Raw genomic sequence first — 22,510 nt, 5'->3', positions numbered from 1 at the left:
CCCGATTGAGGCCGGGCCGGCCGGACCCCGTCTGTGCACAAATTCATGCACTGGGCCTCTAGTTTATTATAATAGTCTTTATTATTTACATTTATTTTTAGGCACCATACTGGACATACCTATTATGTGCACTCGGGCTCTTTATCTACCAGTCACTGGATGCTATTGACGGGAAACAAGCCAGAAGAACAAATTCTTGTTCTCCTTTAGGAGAACTTTTTGACCATGGTTGTGACTCTCTTTCCACAGGTAAATTAACTAAATTGTGTTTGTTTTTTTAATAATGACTTAAACATGAAATGAGCTGTTTGAATGGTTTATTTTTTTTGGATAGGTGTACCTATGGGAGCAATTTCTTCAGTGTATTTTAAAAGTATCTTCAAGTGTTTATTTTGTTTAGTGTACCTTATTCTAATGCCAAGATTATGTTCCTTAAAACTCTGTATTGCTGAATAGTAGATGGTGATTTTTTTCATTAATTATTTCCAATTCTTAATGGTTCTTAAACCTTATTTCTTTCAGTATTGATGGCAGTTGGAGCTTCAATTGCTGTGCGCTTAGGAACTCATCATGACTGGTTGTTTTTCTGCTGTTTTATTGGGATGTTCTTATTTTATTGTGCTCATTGGCAGACTTATGTTTCGGGTGTGTTGAGGTTTGGAAAGTAAGTATGTATTTTAAGTTGTACATTTAAAAATATAACTGAATTTATTTTCACTGTCTGTTACAGTTCATATATATGTAATAAGGGGAACAAAGCTTCAATCAGGAATTTAAATTATCTTTTAACTTACTGGAACATCCATAAATGTTATATCTTAATTTAAATCTTTTAGGTATTCTGCTGGTTATAAATAGTTACATATTTGATAACAATTTTATTTTTGCTTTTTCTCCAACTTATTAGCCCAAACTTATATTAGACAGGAGAAAGAGGAAAAATGAGGGACCTGAATAATAGAGAAAAAGGACTCATGATCAATGCTCAGTAAATGTTAGTTCTTTCCCCCTTTTTCTCCACAAAGTACCGAACATTTTATTATTATGTTTTCCTTTTCCAACTAACTTGATTATTTCTCCATGAAGCCTGGAGGCCACTGATCTTACTAATACCTGCATGTCATTATTCATATTTTCCTTAATATTCAGTTTACCTTTTCTCCTAACTTTCCCCAAATAACTTAGTTGTGTTTTCTTCCATTTCTGTTTTGTTGTTGTTTTTAATCTAATCCTCATATTTTTTATATTTGCAGAGCAATAAGTATTCCTTTAGCATCTAGAGACTCTGGGGCATCCAAGTGGAGATGTAAAGTAGGCTGAGAGATATAAAAATCTGGAGCTCAGAAAAGAAGATGGGGATTTAGAGGTCATTAGCATATAGATGATAGTCTTAAGTACAGAGAGAATTGTTCAGAGACTCTAAAAGGAGAAAAGATGGAATTCTGGAAGTAATAGCATTTAAGATGTGGAAAAAGAAGCAGTCTGGGAAGGAGCCTGAGAAAAGCTTCCTGCAAGTTAGGAGAATCAGGAAAGAGAATAGAATAAATAAAACCATAGCAAAGCATTTCGAGAAAGAGGGAATGATCAGCATTTTCAATATTGTAGAGAGGTTATGCAAGATAATAACTGAAATGTATTCCTTAGTTTTGGCAAATTGAAAGACACTGTTTACCTTAAGTAATTTTAGTAGAATGGTGCCAAATATCAGACTAGAGTGGATTAAGCAGCAACTCTGAGGACAGGAGGAAATTAGAAATGTACTACTTTTCAGTTAACCTGTTTATGGAGCAAAGAAGAGAGGAGTCAGTAGCTTCAGGGGGTACCGATTAGAGCAGTGATGGCGAACCTATGACATGTGTGTCAAAGGTGACACGAGTACTCATTTTTTGGTTGATTTTTCTTTGTTAAATGGCATTTAAATATATAAAATAAATATCAAAAATATAAATCTTTTACTATGGTTGCAAATATCAAAAAATTTCTATATGTGACATGGCACCAGCGTTAAGTTAGGGTTTTTCAAAATGCTGACACGCCGAGTTCAAAAGGTTCGCAATCACTGGATTAGAGACTGATATTGCTGGTTTTTAGGGTTGTTTTTTTTTTTAAATTATTTTTATTGATTTCAGAGAGGAAGGGAGAGGGAGAGACAGAAACATCAATGATGAGAGAGAGCCATCAATTGGCTGCCTCCTGCACACCCCCTTACTGGGGACCAAGCCCACAACCCAGTCATGTGCCCTCCACCGGAACTGAACAATGGATCCTTCAGTCTGCAGGCCGTCGCTCTACCCACTGAGCCAAACCAGCTAGGTCTAAGGGTTGTTTTTTTATACAAAATATTGAAGCACATTTATATATTAAGAGGAAAATATTTGGGTGGGGGAAACAAAGGGAACTCTTAGTAACTTAATAAGGAAAACTATTGGAATTTTCCCTGCTTTCTTAAGTTAAATTGACTTGAGAGTGTTTAAGAATTTGTCTTAAATTATCTGTTGTTTTTATATTTTATAATTTTTTCTGATTATGAGAGTAATTGTTATAAAAAAAATCAAACTTTACGGAAGTATATAAAATAGAAAGTAAAAAGTTTTCTGCAGTCTCAGTTGGTAACCACTATTAGCAATTTTATATATGCCATGGAGTTGTCCTCTTTATGCATATACTAATATTTACCTGTATGTGAGCACATGTTGTTCTATAGGTGTGTTTTTTACTTAACTGTGTAGTCAGCTGATAATTCAGTGATGGAACTAAAGGTAAAAATAAACTAAGCCTATAGATATTTTTACACCTTTGATATTTAATATATGGTTAACTAACCTTTACATACAGGAATTTTATTTACAAATATCTTTTCTATTCTTTATCCTTCATCTTTAGAGTGGATGTAAATGAAATTCAAGTAGGTTTAATGGTCATCTTTGTGTTGTCTACATTTGGAGGAGCAACAATGTGGGACTATACGGTAAAACTGAATGTTTATATTTACTTTTAAGTACTTTTTAAATAGGAAAAATATTGCATTGTTAATTTTCTTCAGAAATCCTGGGCATTGTACTTAATATTCATTGCATTTCTTAACTTTCTCCTTTTGTTTTATAATTTTTTTTATCCTACATACCTTATTATGACATTTTCCTTTATGCAAGAATATATTAGCACAGAGGGAAAAAAACCCCACTTCCTTAATACAAACTTAAACACTAGTTGAACTGCCTTTTCCAGGCCAAAATTTATCTCATAAAATAGATGTTTAGAAGAGTAAATTCAATAAAATATTTTACATTTGAAAATTGTCCCTCAATATTAGGAAAGAAATGTTGCTAATTTGCATTTTTATACTCTATAATGAGGTGAAGTTTCCCCTATTAAGGAGTATTTTCATTTTCTGCTTGGTTGGTAACCTCAGTATTTTGATCAAAACTGACACAAAGCCACTGTCATACATTCACGCTTTGCAAAGGGAGAAACTAGAAAGAAACAAATTATTGTGTCTCTACAACCTAAGTCCACAACACTGGCTGACTCACAACCTCATTCCCATAGAGTTAAGAAGAAGGATAATATCAATAGCCAACAACTAACGTTTATTCAACACTTATTATGTTCCTAAACATTCTACTATCATTGTTTCACCTGATCCTCAGAACAATCCTATAAAATCGATATCATTAATCTGTTTTATAAATGTTTTAGAATGATTAAGTAATTTGTCCAAGAACACATACCAGGTAGCTAGTGAGATCTGGAGCTAGAAATTAAGTAGACTGATTCCAAATTCTATGTTTTTAGTCACTAAGCTACATTATACGTCCAATGAAAATAGTATGAGATACAAAACTAAACATACTCCTACCATAAGATCCCTTGGGATTTATCCAAATAAGTTGAAAACTTATCCACACAAAAACCTGAACATAGATGTTTATAGCAGCTTTTTTTATAATTTCCAATACATGGATGCAACCAAGATGTCCTTCAGTAGGTAAATGGATAAACCATGGTACATCCAGACAATGGAATATTAATTACTATTAAAAAGAAAAAGCTACCAAGCTATGAAAAGACATGGAGAATCTTTAACTGTATATTACTTAGTAGAAAAAGCCAATCTGAAAAGGCTATGTATTATACGACTCCAACTATATGACATTCGGGAAAAGGCAAACGATGGAGATAGTGAAAAGGTTAGTGATTGCAGGAGTTTGTGGGGAGGAGGGTTAAGTAGACAAAGCACAGAATTTTTATAAGGCAGTGAAACTATTCTGTATGATATAATGCTGGAGGCACTGGGGCCTATGGAGACTCTGTACTTTCCGTACAATTTTGCTGTGAACCTAAAATTGCTCTAAACGGTAATTCTATTAAAAATAGTAATAGGAGACTTCTCTGAGACAATAGTTTCAGAATTGGCTAATTATAGTTCATATCGCTAGGATCATAAATAGACTTTGAGCATATTTTCAAGTAGTGGTACATTTCCTGAGACATTCATATTTCTTCTCATGTAAGTTTAAATAATAGAATCAAACATATGCTACTATAAGCTTATAGAATAGTAGAGGAATGTGATGTGTCTTAGGTGGTAGCTGTTCTGTTAGTACCCATAAGAAGGTGAATGTGGACCTAGAGGCAGTTAGGCATCTCTGGTCATTGAGTCAGATGTGGTTGTCTTAAATTTGGAATTCTGATTTAGTTTTAATGGGGAAGAATGTAACTTCATCTTAAAATCATTTCATCCACTCTTTTGGCAGTACTATAGGAAGAAAGCACATCTGCTTATTCTCACCAATAAGGCTATTTATTTTAGATGTAAATTTTCTAAATTAATTGTTAATCTATAGTTTACACAAATTTTGGGACAATATTTCAAAGTCTGTTTTCAGAACACAACAGCCTACAGCTTTTGGCAATTCATTGTTACTGTTTTTTAAATCCTTTGCTGCCTTTGGAAGTTTTCTTGAACAGCATTTGACCAACAGGTAAATATACTGCTAGAGATTTCATCCTGGATCTTAACTACACAGAATTTTTGCATGGACACACATCATGATTGTCACATTCATGATGCAGATTATGGTGTCTGACTTTCCTGTGATTTACTAAATCCAAGTGACCTATCCTTTTTCATTCATTTAAGTCAGATGAAGGTTTATGAGATTAAATGTCTCACGACAATTATGTAAGTAGACTTAGCTGAATTTGGTGGACTTTTCACTTAATGAATAAAACCATTAAAAGAGAAGTTACCACTTCAGGCTACCTTCCAGAAGTTATGGTTTGAATAAAAGAAAAATGATAAGTTATTGTATAGGATCATATTGTAATGTTTCTTTACTATTTAATAGGAAAATAAATTCTATTTTCTTAATGATGTTTCTTTTCTCTACCCCTCAAGATACCCATTCTAGAAGTAAAATTGAAGATCTTCCCAGTTCTTGGAGTTGTAGGTGGAGCAATTTTTTCCTGTTCAAATTATTTCCATGTTATCCTCCATGGTGGAGTTGGCAAGAATGGATCCACTATAGCAGTAAGACATTAATTTCATCATCATGTAGTATTAATTTTATGCTAAACTTACTTAGCACCAGCTACAGAGATACTAAACATATGCTGAAGTTCAAGAATGGGGAAGGGAACGAAATATCTTAAAGGATTCTTTTTAGGTACATAATACAAAAGCATTTTTAAAACAGTGTAGATTGATAATAAAGCACTTTTCCTCTTTGTATACTTTCTGAATAGACATTCCTGGCATTTCATTTACTCATCTGTTTCATTACTGTACATAATTAAGAGTTGCTATTTGTTGTCTTGCATTTTGTGCCTTACACTAATAAGGAAAGGAGAGGAGAGGAGAAAAGGTAGAGACTGAGTTCCTGATTGAATGGCAGGAAAGCTGCCAGGGGTCATTGTTTCACATATGGGGTACTTATTACCAGAGAAGTATATTTCAAAGTATCTGTTTCTTAAAAAACATATTGTAATCTTCAAGGTTCTTGAACATAAGGATATGAATACTTATTCCAGTGATGCCATCTTTTATAAAAAACGTTTTTGGAATGTCTTTTTAGAATTACTTTAAGCTATAAGTCATTCTCGTTAATTTCTTTGGTGCTATAGTTCAATTTTTCTGTCCTTTAAAGGTGGATTTGATTTAGAAAAAAAAAGTCAGTCATTTGGAGCTTGGTCTAATAAATAAGAGGAGTAATAAACATAAAACACAGCATTTTTCATTTAAAAAAAAGTCTTATCCTCTTAAATGACATGAATTGGCTTTAGGACAATTTCAAAAGAATCCATATAATTCGTAAATTATCCATCTTTTAAAATATATTTTATATACATAATTCAAAAGCTAAGTATAAAACTCATTTAGATACATAAGTTCTGATATATTTGGAAACATTATTTTGATTTTTTTGAGGTGTTTTGTCTGTTGACCTCAGTACAGTACTGTGCAGAGGTGCTTAGGAAGACTAGTTGCTTGACCGTGGGTGACAAAATAGAGCACTAGCTGGAACACGAGTCCTACTAAAGAAAGTATGATTTAGTAAGCGTCAGTGTCCACTTTAGAGAATGTTTTACTAAGAAATAATTGATGGACTGCTTGAAGGAAGACAAGAAATCAAATATTAGGGCTAGGAAGTAGTTGATTTCAAACTCTTAAACTGGTGGTTTTCCAACTTTTTTAGCAGCAGATTTTCTTGAATAAAATCTCCCAAACCATAATACAGATAAAAGCACTATTTTATTAGTCTAAATTTTTATGTTATTACTATATAGTATAATGTTTTATTATATATGGCTTTGTAGTATTGTTACTGTAATTTTATAGTAAGTTATAACATGTAAACTTAAACAAGAATAAGTCTTTTTAATGAACACATCTAAATTGGTGGTTATAGATTTAATAAGTCTTAAGACCAAATTTATTTTAGTATTTTGTTTAGGATAAGCAATGCTGAGAGAATCCTGATTCATAAAGATAAAAATGTAATGGGTTGGATGTTACAGTGTTACATAAGTTCCTAAAACAAAATAGATGCTCAGAAAATGTAATCAATAGTGTTAAAATGTGATGTTGATTTTCTGCTTTATCCATTAGGGCACCAGTGTCTTGTCACCTGGACTTCACATAGGAATAATTATTATACCGGCAATAATGATCTATAAAAAGTCAGCAACTAATGTGTTTGAAAAGCATCCTTGTCTTTATACCCTAATGTTTGGATGTGTCTTTGCTAAAGTAGCACAAAAATTGGTGGTAAGAAATTATTTTATGATTTATGGTATAATAACCTACTTGGTCCTCAAACTCAGAACTGGAAACTATTTCTTACAGTGGGTGTTTTGTGTGTGTGTGTGTGTGTGTGTGTGTTGTGTTATCATCATAAAATGTAGGTATCTATTTATCCTCCAAGTAAAATTGTGAATGAGTTAATGTTATATTTAGGGAAACAGATTCTTTACTGTATAGCAAGTTCTTTTATTTGTTTAATTATAATTATCAATTATAACTTTCTGATATCAAGAAATTTAAATACTGGAAACTTTAATAAGCTACCCAGTCATCAATTATGAATTTAAGAAATTTTAGATTCAGTATTTCCATATCAAATGTGAGATTAAATGGTGTATTTATCCTTATTTGTCTTAATAGTGAATTAAAGTTATAATCAATTCTGTTCTGCAAGTAAAAGCTAAAATGTTTGAAATTTAATAGTAAAATTATTTTGTTTACTTTTTTATAGATAGCTCACATGACTAAAAGTGAACTGTATCTTCAAGACACTGCCTTTTTGGGCCCAGGTCTTTTATTTTTAGACCAGTACTTTAATAATTTTATAGACGAATATGTTGTTCTATGGATAGCAATGGTAAGTTCTTTTCTGCTAAGATTTTATTTTTAACAGATGTCAGATTTCAGTGAAATATCAGGTAGTCTTACTAACTACTAGTTTACACCATAAATGTTTCTGTAAAATAATTTTAAGCTGTGAATTGTTTTTTATTGAGTATAGAAACAGCCTACATATCTGGAGATCTTGCTTCCAACCAAATTTTTTTTTTTAATATATTTTATTGATTTTTTACAGAGAGGAAGGGAGAGAGATAGAGAGTTAGAAACATCGATGAGGGAGAAACATCGATCAGCTGCCTCCTGCACATCCCCCACTGGGGATGTGCCCGCAACCCAGGTACATGCCCTTGACCGGAACCGAACCTGGGACCTTTCAGTCCGCAGGCCGACGCTCTATCCACTGAGCCAAACCGGTTTCGGCATTCCAACCAAATTTTTAAAAATACAACTGTTTACTTAAAAATAACTATATCTTTATCCTCCCCCCAAAATAGTATAAAGATATCAAAAATGACTTTACTCTGCCAAAGGACTACAGCACTTATTAGTGTCTTTTACTTAATCAAGCTTATTAGAATTAATCCAAGCTTATGGCAGGTTACAGGTAAATTAGATGGAGTTCGTGTTAGCAAAGGTGAGCACTTATTGCTTTAAAAACTCAACGAATATTGAGGAAATGAAACAAAACAGTATTACCAAGTACCAGATTTGGGGACCATTTTCTGGTAGCAGTAAGTAGCCCTATATATGGCCCTCGAGGATTTATATTCATGATGATGTCTCATCAAGCAAAGGTTAAACTCTCATTGATTACATCCTCCTTAAGAATGTGATGGATAGTACATATGTTCAAAATATTATTATCCAAAATGATTATATAGAATTATGGTACTTAAGAGAGAAGCTTTAGCCATCAAAGGAAAAGAAAATCATTGTTGGTAATAACTTAATCACAAAAATGGATAAAAGAATTATTTTCTTATTTTATTGAGACAACTTTATGGTAGATATTTAATTATGGTGGTTTCAGACAATTCTGCTATATTTTCCCCTACGTCTGGACCTCACTTGCCTTCACCAAATTTTTAGCGATATATAAACACATTTTAAAGTGTGCTGAAAGAAACCCTGCAGTGAATCTCTTGATAATTTGAATCTACCCTATTTGTTAGATTTAGGCACTAAAAAACTATATCTGTTCTGTGTGGGGTACCACATCTGATATCCTTTATACTAGGTTCTGGAGTAAATTAATAATATCCATCCGTGGCCCATTCAAAGGTTTTCCATTCTTCAAATGGTGGTGAGATCAGAATAATTTCCTTTAATTTACTGTCCACTTTAAATACTTTTAGAGCTCCAAAACAGTATACATTTAAGAACTGGATGGTTATTCAAAATATCTGAAAATTCAATGTAGGGTTTCTTTTAGTGAACTTAAATATTACCAAGTGGAATTGTTTAACATGATTAAAATATCAGGTTAAAAACTTAAGTACCTATTTGTAATGAGTGAGTTGGCCTGGTTTACACTGATGGTGATTATGGTGAGGAAGTCAAATTCAAAACACTTGTGCCCTTTGGCATCCTTAGGGGGAAGGTTCTTGCTTCAGAGAGAAAAGGATCACACAGAGCATTTCAAGTAAATGATGGGGGGATTTACCTCTCATGGGTGAGAATTCCCTCTCTACTAACAGAGTTGTGAGGCTCCTATTTCTGAAAGGAAGCATCTGCCTCTGGTCTCTGGGAAGTTTTTAAATAGTGTGCTTTCCTCAATTTTTATACAACACAATTTTGTATATGCCTCCCCTTAACTATAGGATCTTTTCCAGGCCTTTTTGTCCCCCTTGGTCCACAAGGGACATCTACCTCACTTCCATAGGCCTTTACTTTCTTACAGCTAATGTTAAATGAGTAAGAAACCTCTATGATGGAATGATTTTGTTATAACTGATAGCCCCTTCTAGTAGAAATTTGTAGCATAGCAGATAATTGAAAGAATGTGAAGACTTCCATTCTATTACTTTCCAGCTTTTGTGTTTTAGTCTAGGCTTTTACCACTGTGCCTCAGATTCTATAACTGTGAAATACCTTGCATGTTCCAGAGGACTATATGAGGTTCAAATATGAAATATATTGAAATACTCTAAAATGCATTTTTGTTGAATTTTCAATTAATTTTGAGATTGGGGAGGGAGGGCAGGCAGAAAAATAGCTGCTGCTTCAAGAGGGATAGACCATAATCTATCTTATATTTTCTTTTTTTGCTCTAAAGGTCATTTCTTCATTTGATATGATTATGTACTTTAGTGCTTTGTGCCTGCAAATTTCAAGACACCTTCATCTAAGTATCTTCAAGATTTCATGTCATCCAGCACCTGAACAGGTTCACAAGCATATTGACTAATAACCCAAGGAAAAAAGGAGAAGCAGTTAGGGGAACCTAGGAGTGAAGGAAATCCCCTTTTGCAGGAGGCTAGTATACTATCAAATAAGGTTATATTTGAATATAAAACATTAAGTCCTGTAAATTCCATTGTGTCTATTTCAGTTGTGAAGTCCTCATTGTGTATCAACATTTTTTATAACAGATTACCAGAGTAATACAAATCTATAAATTAGAAATAAAACTAAAGAAAGAAATTTAAATTTTCTAGGTACAAGAAAGTGAACCACTATAGTTCTAAATAGCAGTATCTGTTCTCAGAAATTCTTATACCCAGGATTTTCATTGCCAAATGATTACATAAAAATTCAGAACTGAAAGGATTTTAGCCATGTTGAGGATGATGCTACTTTGCTAAAAATTGATGTGTTCATAATACTGCATAAGTACATGGATTATAATACTGTATTTATTGAGAATGATTTATGATTTTTTATTAGTCATTTTCAAAAGAGGCATGTTAATCACTATCATATAAAATGAAATACATGCTTTAGTATACCAACTAGAATTTAAAAGGGCTATTGGAATTTTCTATAATTTGTATTAAGTAAAAGCTATTTGTCTTATTCAGAAAAACAAATGAATCTTTATAGTGAGGGCAACTTGTTTCTTGATATTCTGAATTAAAATTTCATTGTCACAAAAAGATGGGCATTAAACATCCTTTTATGAAAAGTAAAACAGTACTTAAAATACAGTTGACATAAGAAAATTAGTAATTTATGAAAACATGACAAAAATATCTTCCCTTTAGAATACTAGCCAAAGTTACTACAACTACACATTTCATTTGAGGTAAAAAGGGGATAAAATAAGTATCAGTTACTCAACCACTAAGTGCACTATGTACTGATTCTTATCTTTCTACTCTCATTTCGAAGTATTTTATAGTGTTCATTATGAATAATAGAACTATCACCAAGCTCTTTGGTGATCCAAATCCTCAGACTCCCTCCCCTCTTATCCTACTTTTAATTTTATCCCACAGTTCTGTAGACCATAAGCCATATGATAAAATAAAAAAAATAAAGGAGTAATGAACATGTACTATATCTTAAGCAAGAAAAAGACAATGAAAAAAGTGGAAGTTGATATTCCTTAAAAGGAAAAACTATATACTTACGTGAATTAAGGACACAGAAAACACTCCAGTGTACTTATTTTGTCTCTGTAACACTTGGTAAACTCAAATAAGGACCTTCTTAGGCATTTTAATAGTACCTAAGATTTATATTCCAAAATATATTTTGGCTTACAAGGGAACTCCTCTACAAAATGTAAAAATTTAGGAAGCAAATCGTCCCCCTAATGTCAGGTAGACTATTCTTAATGGTGGACTAATTTCTTCCTATTTAAGTTATCACAGAAAAAGAGAATTCCCATGGATTTGTTTTTAAAACTTTGAAAACCTTAAAAGTAATTTAAGAGTGGGTTATGGGGTGGGGGAGGATTAGAATTTAAAACACGGAAAAACAGGAGAAAATCACTTCTAATGGGCATGTTTGGGGGGGGGGAATATTTTTTGTTTTGAATGAGTCAATGAAAGCAGTTTGAGCAAAAAAATAGTAAGTTTAGCTGATACTTAAAACAAATGGTGGAACAATTTCTTTATTAAATCAAGTGTTTCATATATTTTGTTTTTAAAATACACATTTTAAAAGACAAGGTATATGAATTAACTGTTCAAGTTTGGAAATGAATGTAAAATCATACTTCCATATATTTAATCAGTACTACAAGTATGTGCCATTTAATTTTAGACCAAGCTCAATTAAATGGCATTTTATTGTCTTTGTGGAAATGACATTCACAAATCTGTATTTTGAAATCTGTATTTATATCTTGTTCAATCATCTTAATGGTTTTTAGTGGTTTTATTCCACAACACAAATTTAAGTTGCTTTTAATACATTTTATAAGTCAACAGATTTTCTTTTGAAATCTTATCATTAGAATTGGCTATGTAACTTAATGACTTTATACAAAAGGATGTACATATAAAAATAGATTTTTTTTTCTTAAAGAATAACAATGTAACCTACAATACTTATGCTTTCTACTTTTGGGGACTGATACAGATACACTGAAGCCAAAACTTGAAATTAGATCATCTTTATTATTAAGTTAATTGACAAGTGTCAGAAAAATTCACTATTACTATTAAAAGGCAGAAAGCTTATACATACAATTTAGGAATTGCTGCTACTCACATTACTGTTTAGATTTTATTTTGAGATTAACAAAGAAGAGGCTTGCACTTAAGCTAATGAGTAACACAATGTAATATTTGAAAATACAATTTTTAAACCACTCTAAAAATGTATATGCCTCTTAGCTAATGTTATCATTGTATCATATTACTTAGGTTCAAGTTCTCCCTTCAAAGAGTCATCAGAATAACATGGATTGAAGAGACTTTCGAACAATTGCCATCTCTTGCTGCTGCTGTTCATGAAAGGAGATATTAAACATTTGTTTAATTTTTAGATAAGTGTTAACCATATTTCAACAAATAAAATATTTCAATGCTTAAAACATATTAATCCTTACTTTTCAGTTTTAATATCATAACTTACAGTATCCATCATAATTTGTTTTTGAAGCATAGCCATTTCATTTTTAAGTTCATTTTGTGCATCAGTAACTAGAGTATCACTATTCTTCTCCAAGTCCTCCATACTCTAAAACACAAAAAACTAGTTTAGTTATAAATCACCATTTTTAATCTCAGGTTCTAAACTTGTGCAATTAATTTTCAAAAGTAGGAACTTAAAAAATTCAAGTAGTGTACATTATTTATTCTTAATAAAAATATTCTAAGTAATCCATCAAAACCAGAATGCCCAATAGGATTAAAAGGTGCCAGACATGAATCAAATAGTATTACAGGAGGTAACAACTGTAGTGCACTGTGCTTGAAACAGTGGGTTAATGAGCTGTTAAGGTTTCAATATTGAATATACTAAAAAAAAAAAAAAAAAAAGACTGGAAATCTACTAAGAAATGATTTATGAACTTTCTATTTTCTATTTTCAGTTGAACCGAGAACTATCACAGTGCTTATATTATGTACAAATCTTATGCACAATATATATATTTTTTGGTAAAATTCCCAATTTACCATTTTCTATTTTGAATAATGGCCACAAAAACATTAGAATCTGAAAGTAGAATATATTTAGTACTTAAATAAAAAACAATGAATTTAAAATGAATAGTTAAGAATTTTAAATGCATAAGCAAAATGTTTTTCCTTAAACTTAGAAAAAAATTATATTCTACTTCCAACATAAATTGCTTTATAAGAATATGCTATGTTACCAAATACAACAGACCTTTATGAATTGTTCATATAACTGTTTAATTGTTTTCAGTCTCTGGCTCTGACCAAGTCTAGATTGTTGAAAAAACTGTTGTTGCTGTTGAAATAAATTCTGCAAATGTAAAAGAAAAAAATCATGTGATAATTTGAGTAAACTTTTAAATGTAGCAAAAAAAATAAGTTTAAAGGGAATAGTTTTAAAGTCAATACTTTTAGATATTTGTTTTAACAGCTATTATAACAAAATTAGAGAAAATCTGTCTTCACCATGAATATCTATACTAATAAAAGGGTAATATGCTAATTAGACTGGATGTCTTCTGGATGAAGCCACGGTGGCAGGGGCCAAGGCAGAGGTGGCTAGGGGCGATCAGGCCAGCAGGGGAGGGCAGTTAGGGGCAATCAGGCTGGCAGGGGAGAGCAGTTAGGGGCAATCAGGGCGGCGGGGTAGGGCAGTTAGGAGCGGTCAGGCCAGCAGGGGAGCAGTTAGGGGTATCAGGCCAACAGGTAGACGTGGTTAGGGGTGATCAGGCAGGCAGGCAAGCAGTTTGCAGCCAGCGGTCCCATATTGCCAGAGGGATGTCCGACTGCCGGACAGGGATCAGGCCTAAACCAGCAGTCGGACATCCCCTGAGGGGTCCCAGATTGGAGAGGGTGCAGGCTGGGCTGAGGGACACCCCCCCACCCCGTGCACGAATTTCATGCACCAGGCCTCTAGTACAATATAATAATTCTAGTCACTGAATAGGAAATCTTAACAATACTCAATATATCTTAATTCTTGGTCCTTTCAACATTAACACAGATAATTCTTCTGATAATGCTGGTCTTTCAGTTCCTTGGCCTAGTTTCTATCCTACTTTAGTCATTCCCTTACATACTTATACCCTAGATTCTGTCATTACCAATAACTAATAACCTGTTTATAGTATGAATAATAGCATACTACTCTGAACTCTTTTAAATAAACTTATCCTATCTAATAATAGACAAACACGGTAACTGACCATACCTTTGCTACGCCTCCCATTGGCTAATCAGCGAGATATGCAAATTAACCGCCAAAAAAGATGGCGGTTAATTTGCATATGTAGGCACGAAGAGGTGGAGCGAAGACTGAAGGCAGCTCTGGCCAGAGCAGCGAAGATGGAAGACTGAAGGCGGCTCCCGCCAGAGCGAAAGCCTGGGTCCCGGGTGCCGGAGGAAAACCTGTGCCGGCAGCCAGGGGAAGGAAAGGCCTATTGCACGAATCTTTTCGTGCAACAGGTCTCTAGTCTACACTAATAAAAGACAAAGGTGCTAATTGACCATACCTTCACTATGCCCACCAGCCAATCAGAAGAGTGCAAATTAACACAACAAAGATGGCGGTTAATTTGCATACACAGGCACCCTGTGAAGACTGAAGACAGTGTAGAAGGAAGCCAAACACTGCAGAAGGGAACGGATCGGAGGTAGCAGAGACGGGAGCGGGGCTGAGGCAGCGGACACAGGAGGGAGCAAAGTGGCGGAGAAGGGACACGGGAGGGAGGTGAAGCAGAGGACACGGGAGGGAGCCGAGGTGGCGGGGAAGGGAGGGAGCCGGGGAAGGGAGGGAGCCGAGGGCGAAGCAGTGCAGGGAGGGAGCGAGGCAGCGGTCCCTTTAACAGTCTCTTTAAATCATGATCACTAGCCTAAATTGGATCCTTAGTGCTGTTTGGCAATTATATTTTCGCTCCGGTCTCAGGAAGCCCTATTCTTGCAGGAATAGGCCCGAGGAAGCCCTATTCTTGCAGGAATCTTCCTGCAACAGGCCTCTAGTTATATATAAAATTAATCCTCCAAGCAACTCTATGAGATAGGTATTCTTATTATTCCCCCATTCATAAATGAGGAAACTGAGGAAAAAAGAAAAATAATTTTCCATAGTTCACAGTTAGCATTTGGTCAAACCAGAATGTGATTCCAAACAGTTATGTTTCTAGACTCTAACCATTACTCATACTGTTTTTCCATATATCCCTTTGTTCAGCCATTTCTCTTTACTATTCTAGCTCACTCTTTGTAGTATTAAAGCTCAGTAATCTCTATCAAGACCTAAAATCTATTTATCCTACCTACTTTTCACTGTCCTCTATTCCCATGTCCTCACATTCCTCTTTCCCAGTGTAAATTCTGTGGTCAATCATAATTACTCCTTTCCATCTATATCTTGCTCTCCCTTCTTATTCTGTCACACTTGTTTGCCTAATCTCAACCCTGGAAAATACAACTCTAGCTATCCTGCCTACAATCCTGAAGATGGTCATAGTTCAAGAAAGCAACTACACTAACAGTCTCTTTAAATCATGATCACTAGCCTAAATTGGATCCTTAGTGCTATTTGGCAATTATATTTTCTTAGTCTGTTCACTGTTCCACTCTCAAGAAAATATACCTTCTGATTTGACCTCAAAGGCAACATATTTTCCATCCTCTGATGACTTTAATTATTTCACTAAACAGAAGCAATCCAGAAAGAGTTTTCAGTCTATCACCATATCTACATACCCATCTACATCTCTGTGTGCTCATATACTCTACCTTCTCTCCTATTTTTGAGGATATACTATCCTTACTGAGGCTTTTTCATATGTCCCATCCATTCTCAAGAATTCAGCCGAAACTGGTTTGGCTCAGTGGATAGAGCGTCGGCCTGCAGACTGAAAGGTCCCAGGTTCGATTCCGGTCAAGGGCATGTACCTGGGTTGCGGGCACATCTCCAGTGGGAGATGTGCAGGAGGCAGCTGATCGATGTTTCTCTCTCATCGATGTTTCTCTCTATCTCTCTCCCTTCCTCTCTGTAAAAAATCAATAAAAATGTATTAAAAAAAAAAAGAATTCAGCAACTGTCTCCCCTCTTTCCACTATTTTTTATTTTTCCCTGAAGATTATTTCTATTTGCACACAAACATGCTACTCTTTCATCATTCTTTAAAAAACAACATCAAAACCCCATGCCCTGGCCAATATAGCAAAGTGGTTAGTGTCGGCCCACACACCAAAGGATTGAGGGTTCAATTCCCTGTTAAGGGCACATTCCTAGTTGCAGGTTGGATCCCTGGCTCTGGTTGGGGCTCCTGTGGATGGCAACCAATCGATGTGTCTGTCTCTCTCCTTTCCTTCCACTCTCTAAACATCAATGGGAAAATGTCCTTGGGTGAGGATTAACAATGCAAAACAAACCACAATATAACCACAATAACACTTTCTACTCAGGCTCCCACCCATTCCCTCCACCCCCATTCTTATACTCATTCTAATTGGGTTTTTGCACTCACTATTCCACCAAAACCACTCTGTTCAAGACTGATCAGAACCATCCTTATCAACACCAATGACCTTCACATCACCCAATCTACCTTATTTGGCCTATAAGCAGCATGTGAAAGTTAATCCTTTCCTTAAAAGGCTTTCTTCACTTTCCTTAAAGTGGTTTTCTTTGTAGCTGTTAGGGCACTCATTCTCATCTTCTTGAACTCTAAACATTGAAATCTACAGGTCCAGTTCTTAGACTTCTCCTTTACATTTACAATCACTCCCTTGGTGATTTCATCCAACCTAATGGCTTAAATGCTGTCTTTATGGTGAGAGTTCCCAACTTTGTATGTTCAACTCATACCTCTTTCCTGAACTGGCCTCATACCAGTGACTTACTCAACATCTCCTCTTGGTATGTTTCATATGCATCTTAACATTTCCAAAACTGAGATGATCAACAAACCCTTAAAATTATTTGATATGAATAGCACCTTAGCTCTTAGATAAGAGATGTGTGATAATTTTACAAACAATGAAAGGATGAAATAAAGATAATGTAGTATGTGTATATATATGGAACTGACTTCCATCTCCCATAGAAATATGCAGGTAACACAAGAGTAAACTATGTTTTGCCCTGGTTGGTTTGGTTCAGTGGATAGAGCATCAGGCTTCAGAATCCGGGTTGGATTCCAGTCAAGGGTCGGTACCTCGGTTGTAGGCTTGATCCCCACGCCCAGTCGTGCAGGAGGCAACCAATCAATGTGTGTCTCTCTCACATCTATGTTTCTCTCTCTCTGTCTCTCCCCTCCCTTCCACTTTCTCTAAAAATCAATGGAAAAATATCCTCGGGTGAGAATTAACAAAAAAAGGGAAGAAAAAAAAAGTAAACCATGTTTTGATCATAACTGATTCAATAATGGGCAAATTTTCCAAAGGTATAAGTGATATTCCTCCAGAGGACTCTTCTGCCAGGGTTACTAAGAAAGACTCAGTCCACTGGGATTACTAAATTTGTTAAGTCTGGGATTGAAAGAAGCTATCTTGCTTACCACATTGAGAGAGCCTACTAAGAATTGGAGACAGAGCCAAGACTATACTACATGAGCAATCCTCCATCCCCATCCACCTATGCCTGAAGCTAACCTACCCCTGGACTTTTTTTTTTATATAAACCAATAGTCCTTTTGTACTTTGGCAAATTTGTGTCACTTGGGACTGAAAGAATCACACCAATATAGGAAGCAAAGACCATCAGTTTTTATGATTTTGGCATGTGCCTATACTTCTCTGGTTTGCCAATCACCAGGACCAAAGCATAATGACAGCAATGGATCATGGAACCTGGCCAAATTCTATGGGTCTCCTACAAGGCTAGGATCTCCATTTCCACTTGACACTTGGTTAAATAGATTAATTATAATTCTAAGCATGATACTAACAGCTAGTTTTTCTTCTTGTTTCTTGGCATTCTGTATATCTGTCTCCCACTGCTGAAACAAAGTCAGAAACTGCTGAGAATATTCTTGGCTAAGCTTCTGCCTATAAAACATAATAATGATATTGTCATATTTCATACTAGTATGGGGAAAAAACATTCAAAACAAAAGTGACTTTACATACTTTATACTATAATAAAAGAAGGAAATAAAAGCATCTTAAAATTTTAGATATGAAACCAAGAAGTAAAATCATGATTCCAGAAGTGTTTATTCTCCTAACCCTAATAAAAAAGTCCTTTCACATGCTTTAGCTCTTGTATATATAAAATTTCCAGAAAACCCCATTTCACTGCCAAGCAGTTTATTTTTCATTTATTCTACTGAATATGGGTTCTGATATGATAGATTCAATGAAGTTATTGTACTAGTATTTATCATATAAGTTTTTCAAATAGACATATTTCACTTAACTTGTGCCCATTTTGGTACAACGATTTATATAAAAGAATAGTTACTTCAGCTTAAATATACAAATTATTTACAATATCAGATTGATCTTTTTCTACACTGTTAAATAGTTGACTTTCACTAGATTAATGGTTTAATAACATTTACTTTTTATTCAGTTAGTATATTTCTATAACAAATACAAATTACCTTTAGACAAAGAAAACTCAATTTTCATTTAAAAGGAGATAAAGGTAATCTTTATTGATTTCTAGGAAATATATTTCAAGTCTATGAAGGAATGAAGTTATAGTACTAAAGGACTTAGAGAAAAATCAAGCCAAATATATTTTTTACTGAAGACCCCAATAAATATAATAGTGTTTTTCATAATTTCCACTAATGAATACTATGAAATGATAAAAATGTGGCTGTGAAAGAACCAACAACCATACCTTTGTTCTTGTTGGGTTTTCCAAATATGTTCAATTTTCTGGTTACTGGTTTTGAGAGAAATCTTGGTATACAGTGCTAGTCTTTTTTTCTTTGTATTAAGAGCATTGCTAATGTTAGCTATGTGGAAAATAAATATTCATTAAAATGTAATATTGAAAATAATTACATATTTTGTTTCCAAATCCTATATAATAAAAGCCTGATATACAAATTGACCTAATGGCGGAACGACCGGTAGAATGACCAGTTGCTATGACTTGCACTGACCACCAGGGGGCAGACGCTCAATGCAGGAGCTTCCCCAAGCCCACAGGCCCCAGGTCAGCCAAGGTGGATGCCAGCGAGGGCCCCAATTGCCTCACAGAGGGAGGTGACCGGCGGGTGCAGGGCTGGCTGGCGAGTGGGTGGCAACGCCCCCCGAGTGCCCCGCTGGTCACCTTCCTCTGTGGGGCGACCGGCGGTGGCGGTGGGGGGCAGGGCCAGCGAGCGGGTAGCACCAGGCCGGCCAAGGCGGGTGCCAGCGGGGACCCCAGATCGCCCCACCGGTTGCCCTACAGATTGGCCCTGATCGCCGGCCTTGCCTAGGGACCCTACCCATGCACAAATTTTGTGCACCCGGCCTCTAGTATTGAAATAAATATGAGTAAACGTGGTTCAATAGTTTCAGAAAGACATTTAAAATTAAATTTTAAAATAGGCATAATATCCAAAAGCAAGGTTATTTGCTTTTTTCTGAGAAAACTTTTCATTATTAATATCCAAGTTCAGATTTTTTAAAAATTTATAGATGATTAAAAAGAGTTAATAAAAGGAAAAAAGGACCTCAAGGACAGGCTTTAATTTCCTCATGAGAAAACACAAAGGCTACATTTTTCTAAATTTATAAAATACTCACCCACCTCACCCCAACTGAAACAACACATTTAGATTAATTGTTATTAGAACTCATTATATGAAACACACAAAACTATTTTTAAATCCAAAAAGGATAAAAATAGTTAAATCAAAGAATAAGAAAATTATTATTTTATTATTTGTTAATCTTCACCTGAAGACATGCTTAGAGAGAAACACCAATGTGAGAGAGAAACAATTGGTTGCACTCCACATGCTCCTCAACTGGGGCTCAAACCTGTAATCCAGGTATGTGCCCTCAGCAGGAATCGAACCAGCAACCTCTGGGTGCATGGGAGGATGCTCAACCAACTGAGCCATTCTAACCGGGCAATTATTTTTAAAAAATACAGTTGGTGCCCTGACCGGTTTGGCTCAGTGGATAGAGCATCAGCCTGCGGACTGAAGGGTCCCAGGTTCGATTCCAGTCAAGGCCATGTACCTTGGTTGCGGGCACATCCCCAGTAGGGGTGTGCAGGAGGCAGCTGATCGATGTTTCTCTCTCATCGATGTTTCTAACTCTCTATCCCTCTCCCTTCTTCTCTGTAAAAAATCAATAAAAATATATTTTTTAAAAAATACAGTTGGTAATCATTTTAAGCATATACTTTACTAAAACAGACCAATACCAACCATAGAAAAATCTTAATTTAAGAAAATATCTAGCCTGACTGGTGTGGCTCAGTGGTTGAGCATCGACCTATGAACCAGGATGTCACAGTTCATTCCCCGTCAGTACATTGCTCAGGCTGTGGGCTCCAATCCCCAGTGTGGGGCTTGGAGGAGGCAGCTGATCAATGGTTCTCTTTAATCATTGACGATTATATCTCTTTCCTTCTCCCTTCTTCTCTGAAATCAATAAAAATATATTTTTTAAAAGAAAGAAAATATCTAGATAAATAATTTAAGAACCTTTTGAATACTTTCATGGAGCTATTTGTAGCACATTTTTATTCATAAGTACTATATTTAAAATTTTTTATTTTTATTTTTTTAATATATTTTATTGATTTTGTACAGAGAGGAAGGGAGAGGGATAGAGAGTTAGAAATATCGATGAGAGAGAAACATTGATCAGCTGCCTCCTGCACACCCCCCACTGGGGACATGCCCACAACCAAGGTACAGCCCTTGACTGGAATCGAACCTGGGACCTTTCAGTCTGCAGGCCGACGCTCTGTCCACTGAGCCAAACCAGTCAGGCTAAAATTTTTTAAATATGTTTTTATTGCTTTAGAGAGAAGAAAGGAGAGGAAGAGAAACACTGATGAGAGAAACATTGATCAGCTGCCTCTCATACATACCCTGACCAGGGACTGAACCCGAAACCTGGCATGTGCCCTGACCTGGAATTGAACTGGCCCCTTTTGGTGTGCAGGACAACACTCAACAAACTGAGCCATACCGGCCAGGACTCAAAAAAATTTTAATACTTTAAATAATGCTTTGCTAAACACATGCATATGGATCTACCTTCAAGTATTATTTTTCAATAGTCATGATGGAGCTGCATTATTATATAAATATTTTATATATCCAATATCCATCAATAACAATAAGTACATATAATTACAAAACAAGCATTTTGCCACCACCAAACAGAACAAAGTTTTCAAAAAAGACTCAATTATATGATGAATAAAACATATAGAGAAGGCAAAATTGACTTTTTTGAGTACTGTGTCCCCAAACAATGTAATTGATATCTGACATACTGTTTAAAGTTTATGAACTTTTTATCAGATTATATATTTCTTAGTAGCTAGGCAAGGCTGTTTTTACTTCTCAACTATATAGTTTAATGATGTAAAAATAACAATAGAGTTACTTCAAAGACTTCAGTTTACACTCCCCTGTTAAAGAAAAGAACTAAGGAATGTTATAGAAATTAACTAAATTGAGTAAATGGAAAACTGACATACATACAAATATGTGTGTGTCTGTAGTGTGTGGAAGAGTCTGCAAAAGTCCAAAGAGGGGCAAAGACTTTTTCCATCCATTATGTCCTAAAATTCCAATTCATTAAATTTGCACATGTATAAAATAAAAGCACCATTCTACTACTCATCATTGTTAGTACCATTTGCACTCTTCACATCAACAACTGAAAAAGGTTAAGAAAGAAAAACTATGAAGCTGAATCACACAATATATTTATGCAAAGTCATTTCTATGGGAACAAAGCATTAAATGACAGTCTTGAGCCTGGTTGGTGTTGCTCAGTGGTTAAGTGTCAACCTCTGAACTAGGAGGTCACAGTTCAATTCCCCAGTCAGGGCACATGTCCGGGTTGTAGGCTCTATCCCCAGAAGGGGGCGTGCAGGAGGCAGCCCATTAATGATTCTCTCTCATCA

The 22,510-nt window shown here is 35.0% G+C and overlaps 2 protein-coding genes across 5 annotated transcripts in view; one reads left to right on the top strand and one right to left on the bottom strand.

The window, feature by feature from the left end:
• Positions 1 to 80: 80 nt before the first annotated feature.
• Positions 81 to 12,855, top strand: CHPT1 (choline phosphotransferase 1). Of its 4 annotated transcripts, none has more exons than XR_001347142.2 (8): positions 81 to 249; positions 523 to 664; positions 2,884 to 2,968; positions 5,402 to 5,533; positions 7,112 to 7,270; positions 7,758 to 7,883; positions 10,143 to 10,342; positions 12,682 to 12,855. XR_001347142.2 is itself a non-coding variant. In XM_006084084.3 (8 exons), the coding sequence occupies exons 2-8, from the start codon at positions 528 to 530 to the stop codon at positions 12,724 to 12,726; spliced, it is 795 nt and encodes a 264-aa protein (XP_006084146.1). In that variant the 5' UTR covers positions 81 to 249; positions 523 to 527; the 3' UTR covers positions 12,727 to 12,855. The 4 variants fall into 4 exon arrangements, 2 of the variants coding, with proteins under 2 accessions (XP_006084146.1, XP_023605636.1); XM_006084084.3 differs by having other exon boundaries at positions 10,143 to 10,253; XR_002828061.1 differs by lacking the exon at positions 7,758 to 7,883.
• Positions 12,708 to 22,510, bottom strand: part of SYCP3 (synaptonemal complex protein 3) — a 12,827-nt gene continuing 3,024 nt past the window's right edge. Inside the window, 5 exon segments of the mRNA XM_006109802.3 lie at positions 12,708 to 12,761; positions 12,893 to 12,997; positions 13,652 to 13,750; positions 18,360 to 18,459; positions 19,262 to 19,379. Coding sequence (XP_006109864.1) covers positions 12,708 to 12,761; positions 12,893 to 12,997; positions 13,652 to 13,750; positions 18,360 to 18,459; positions 19,262 to 19,379 — 476 coding nt within the window.

This window comes from Myotis lucifugus, unplaced genomic scaffold, assembly GCF_000147115.1.
Source record: "Myotis lucifugus unplaced genomic scaffold, Myoluc2.0 scaffold_10, whole genome shotgun sequence".
Classification (NCBI taxonomy): Eukaryota; Metazoa; Chordata; class Mammalia; order Chiroptera; family Vespertilionidae; genus Myotis; species Myotis lucifugus.
The sequence above is the reverse complement of the archived record's forward strand: the minus strand, read 5'-3'. Positions and strand labels throughout refer to the sequence as shown.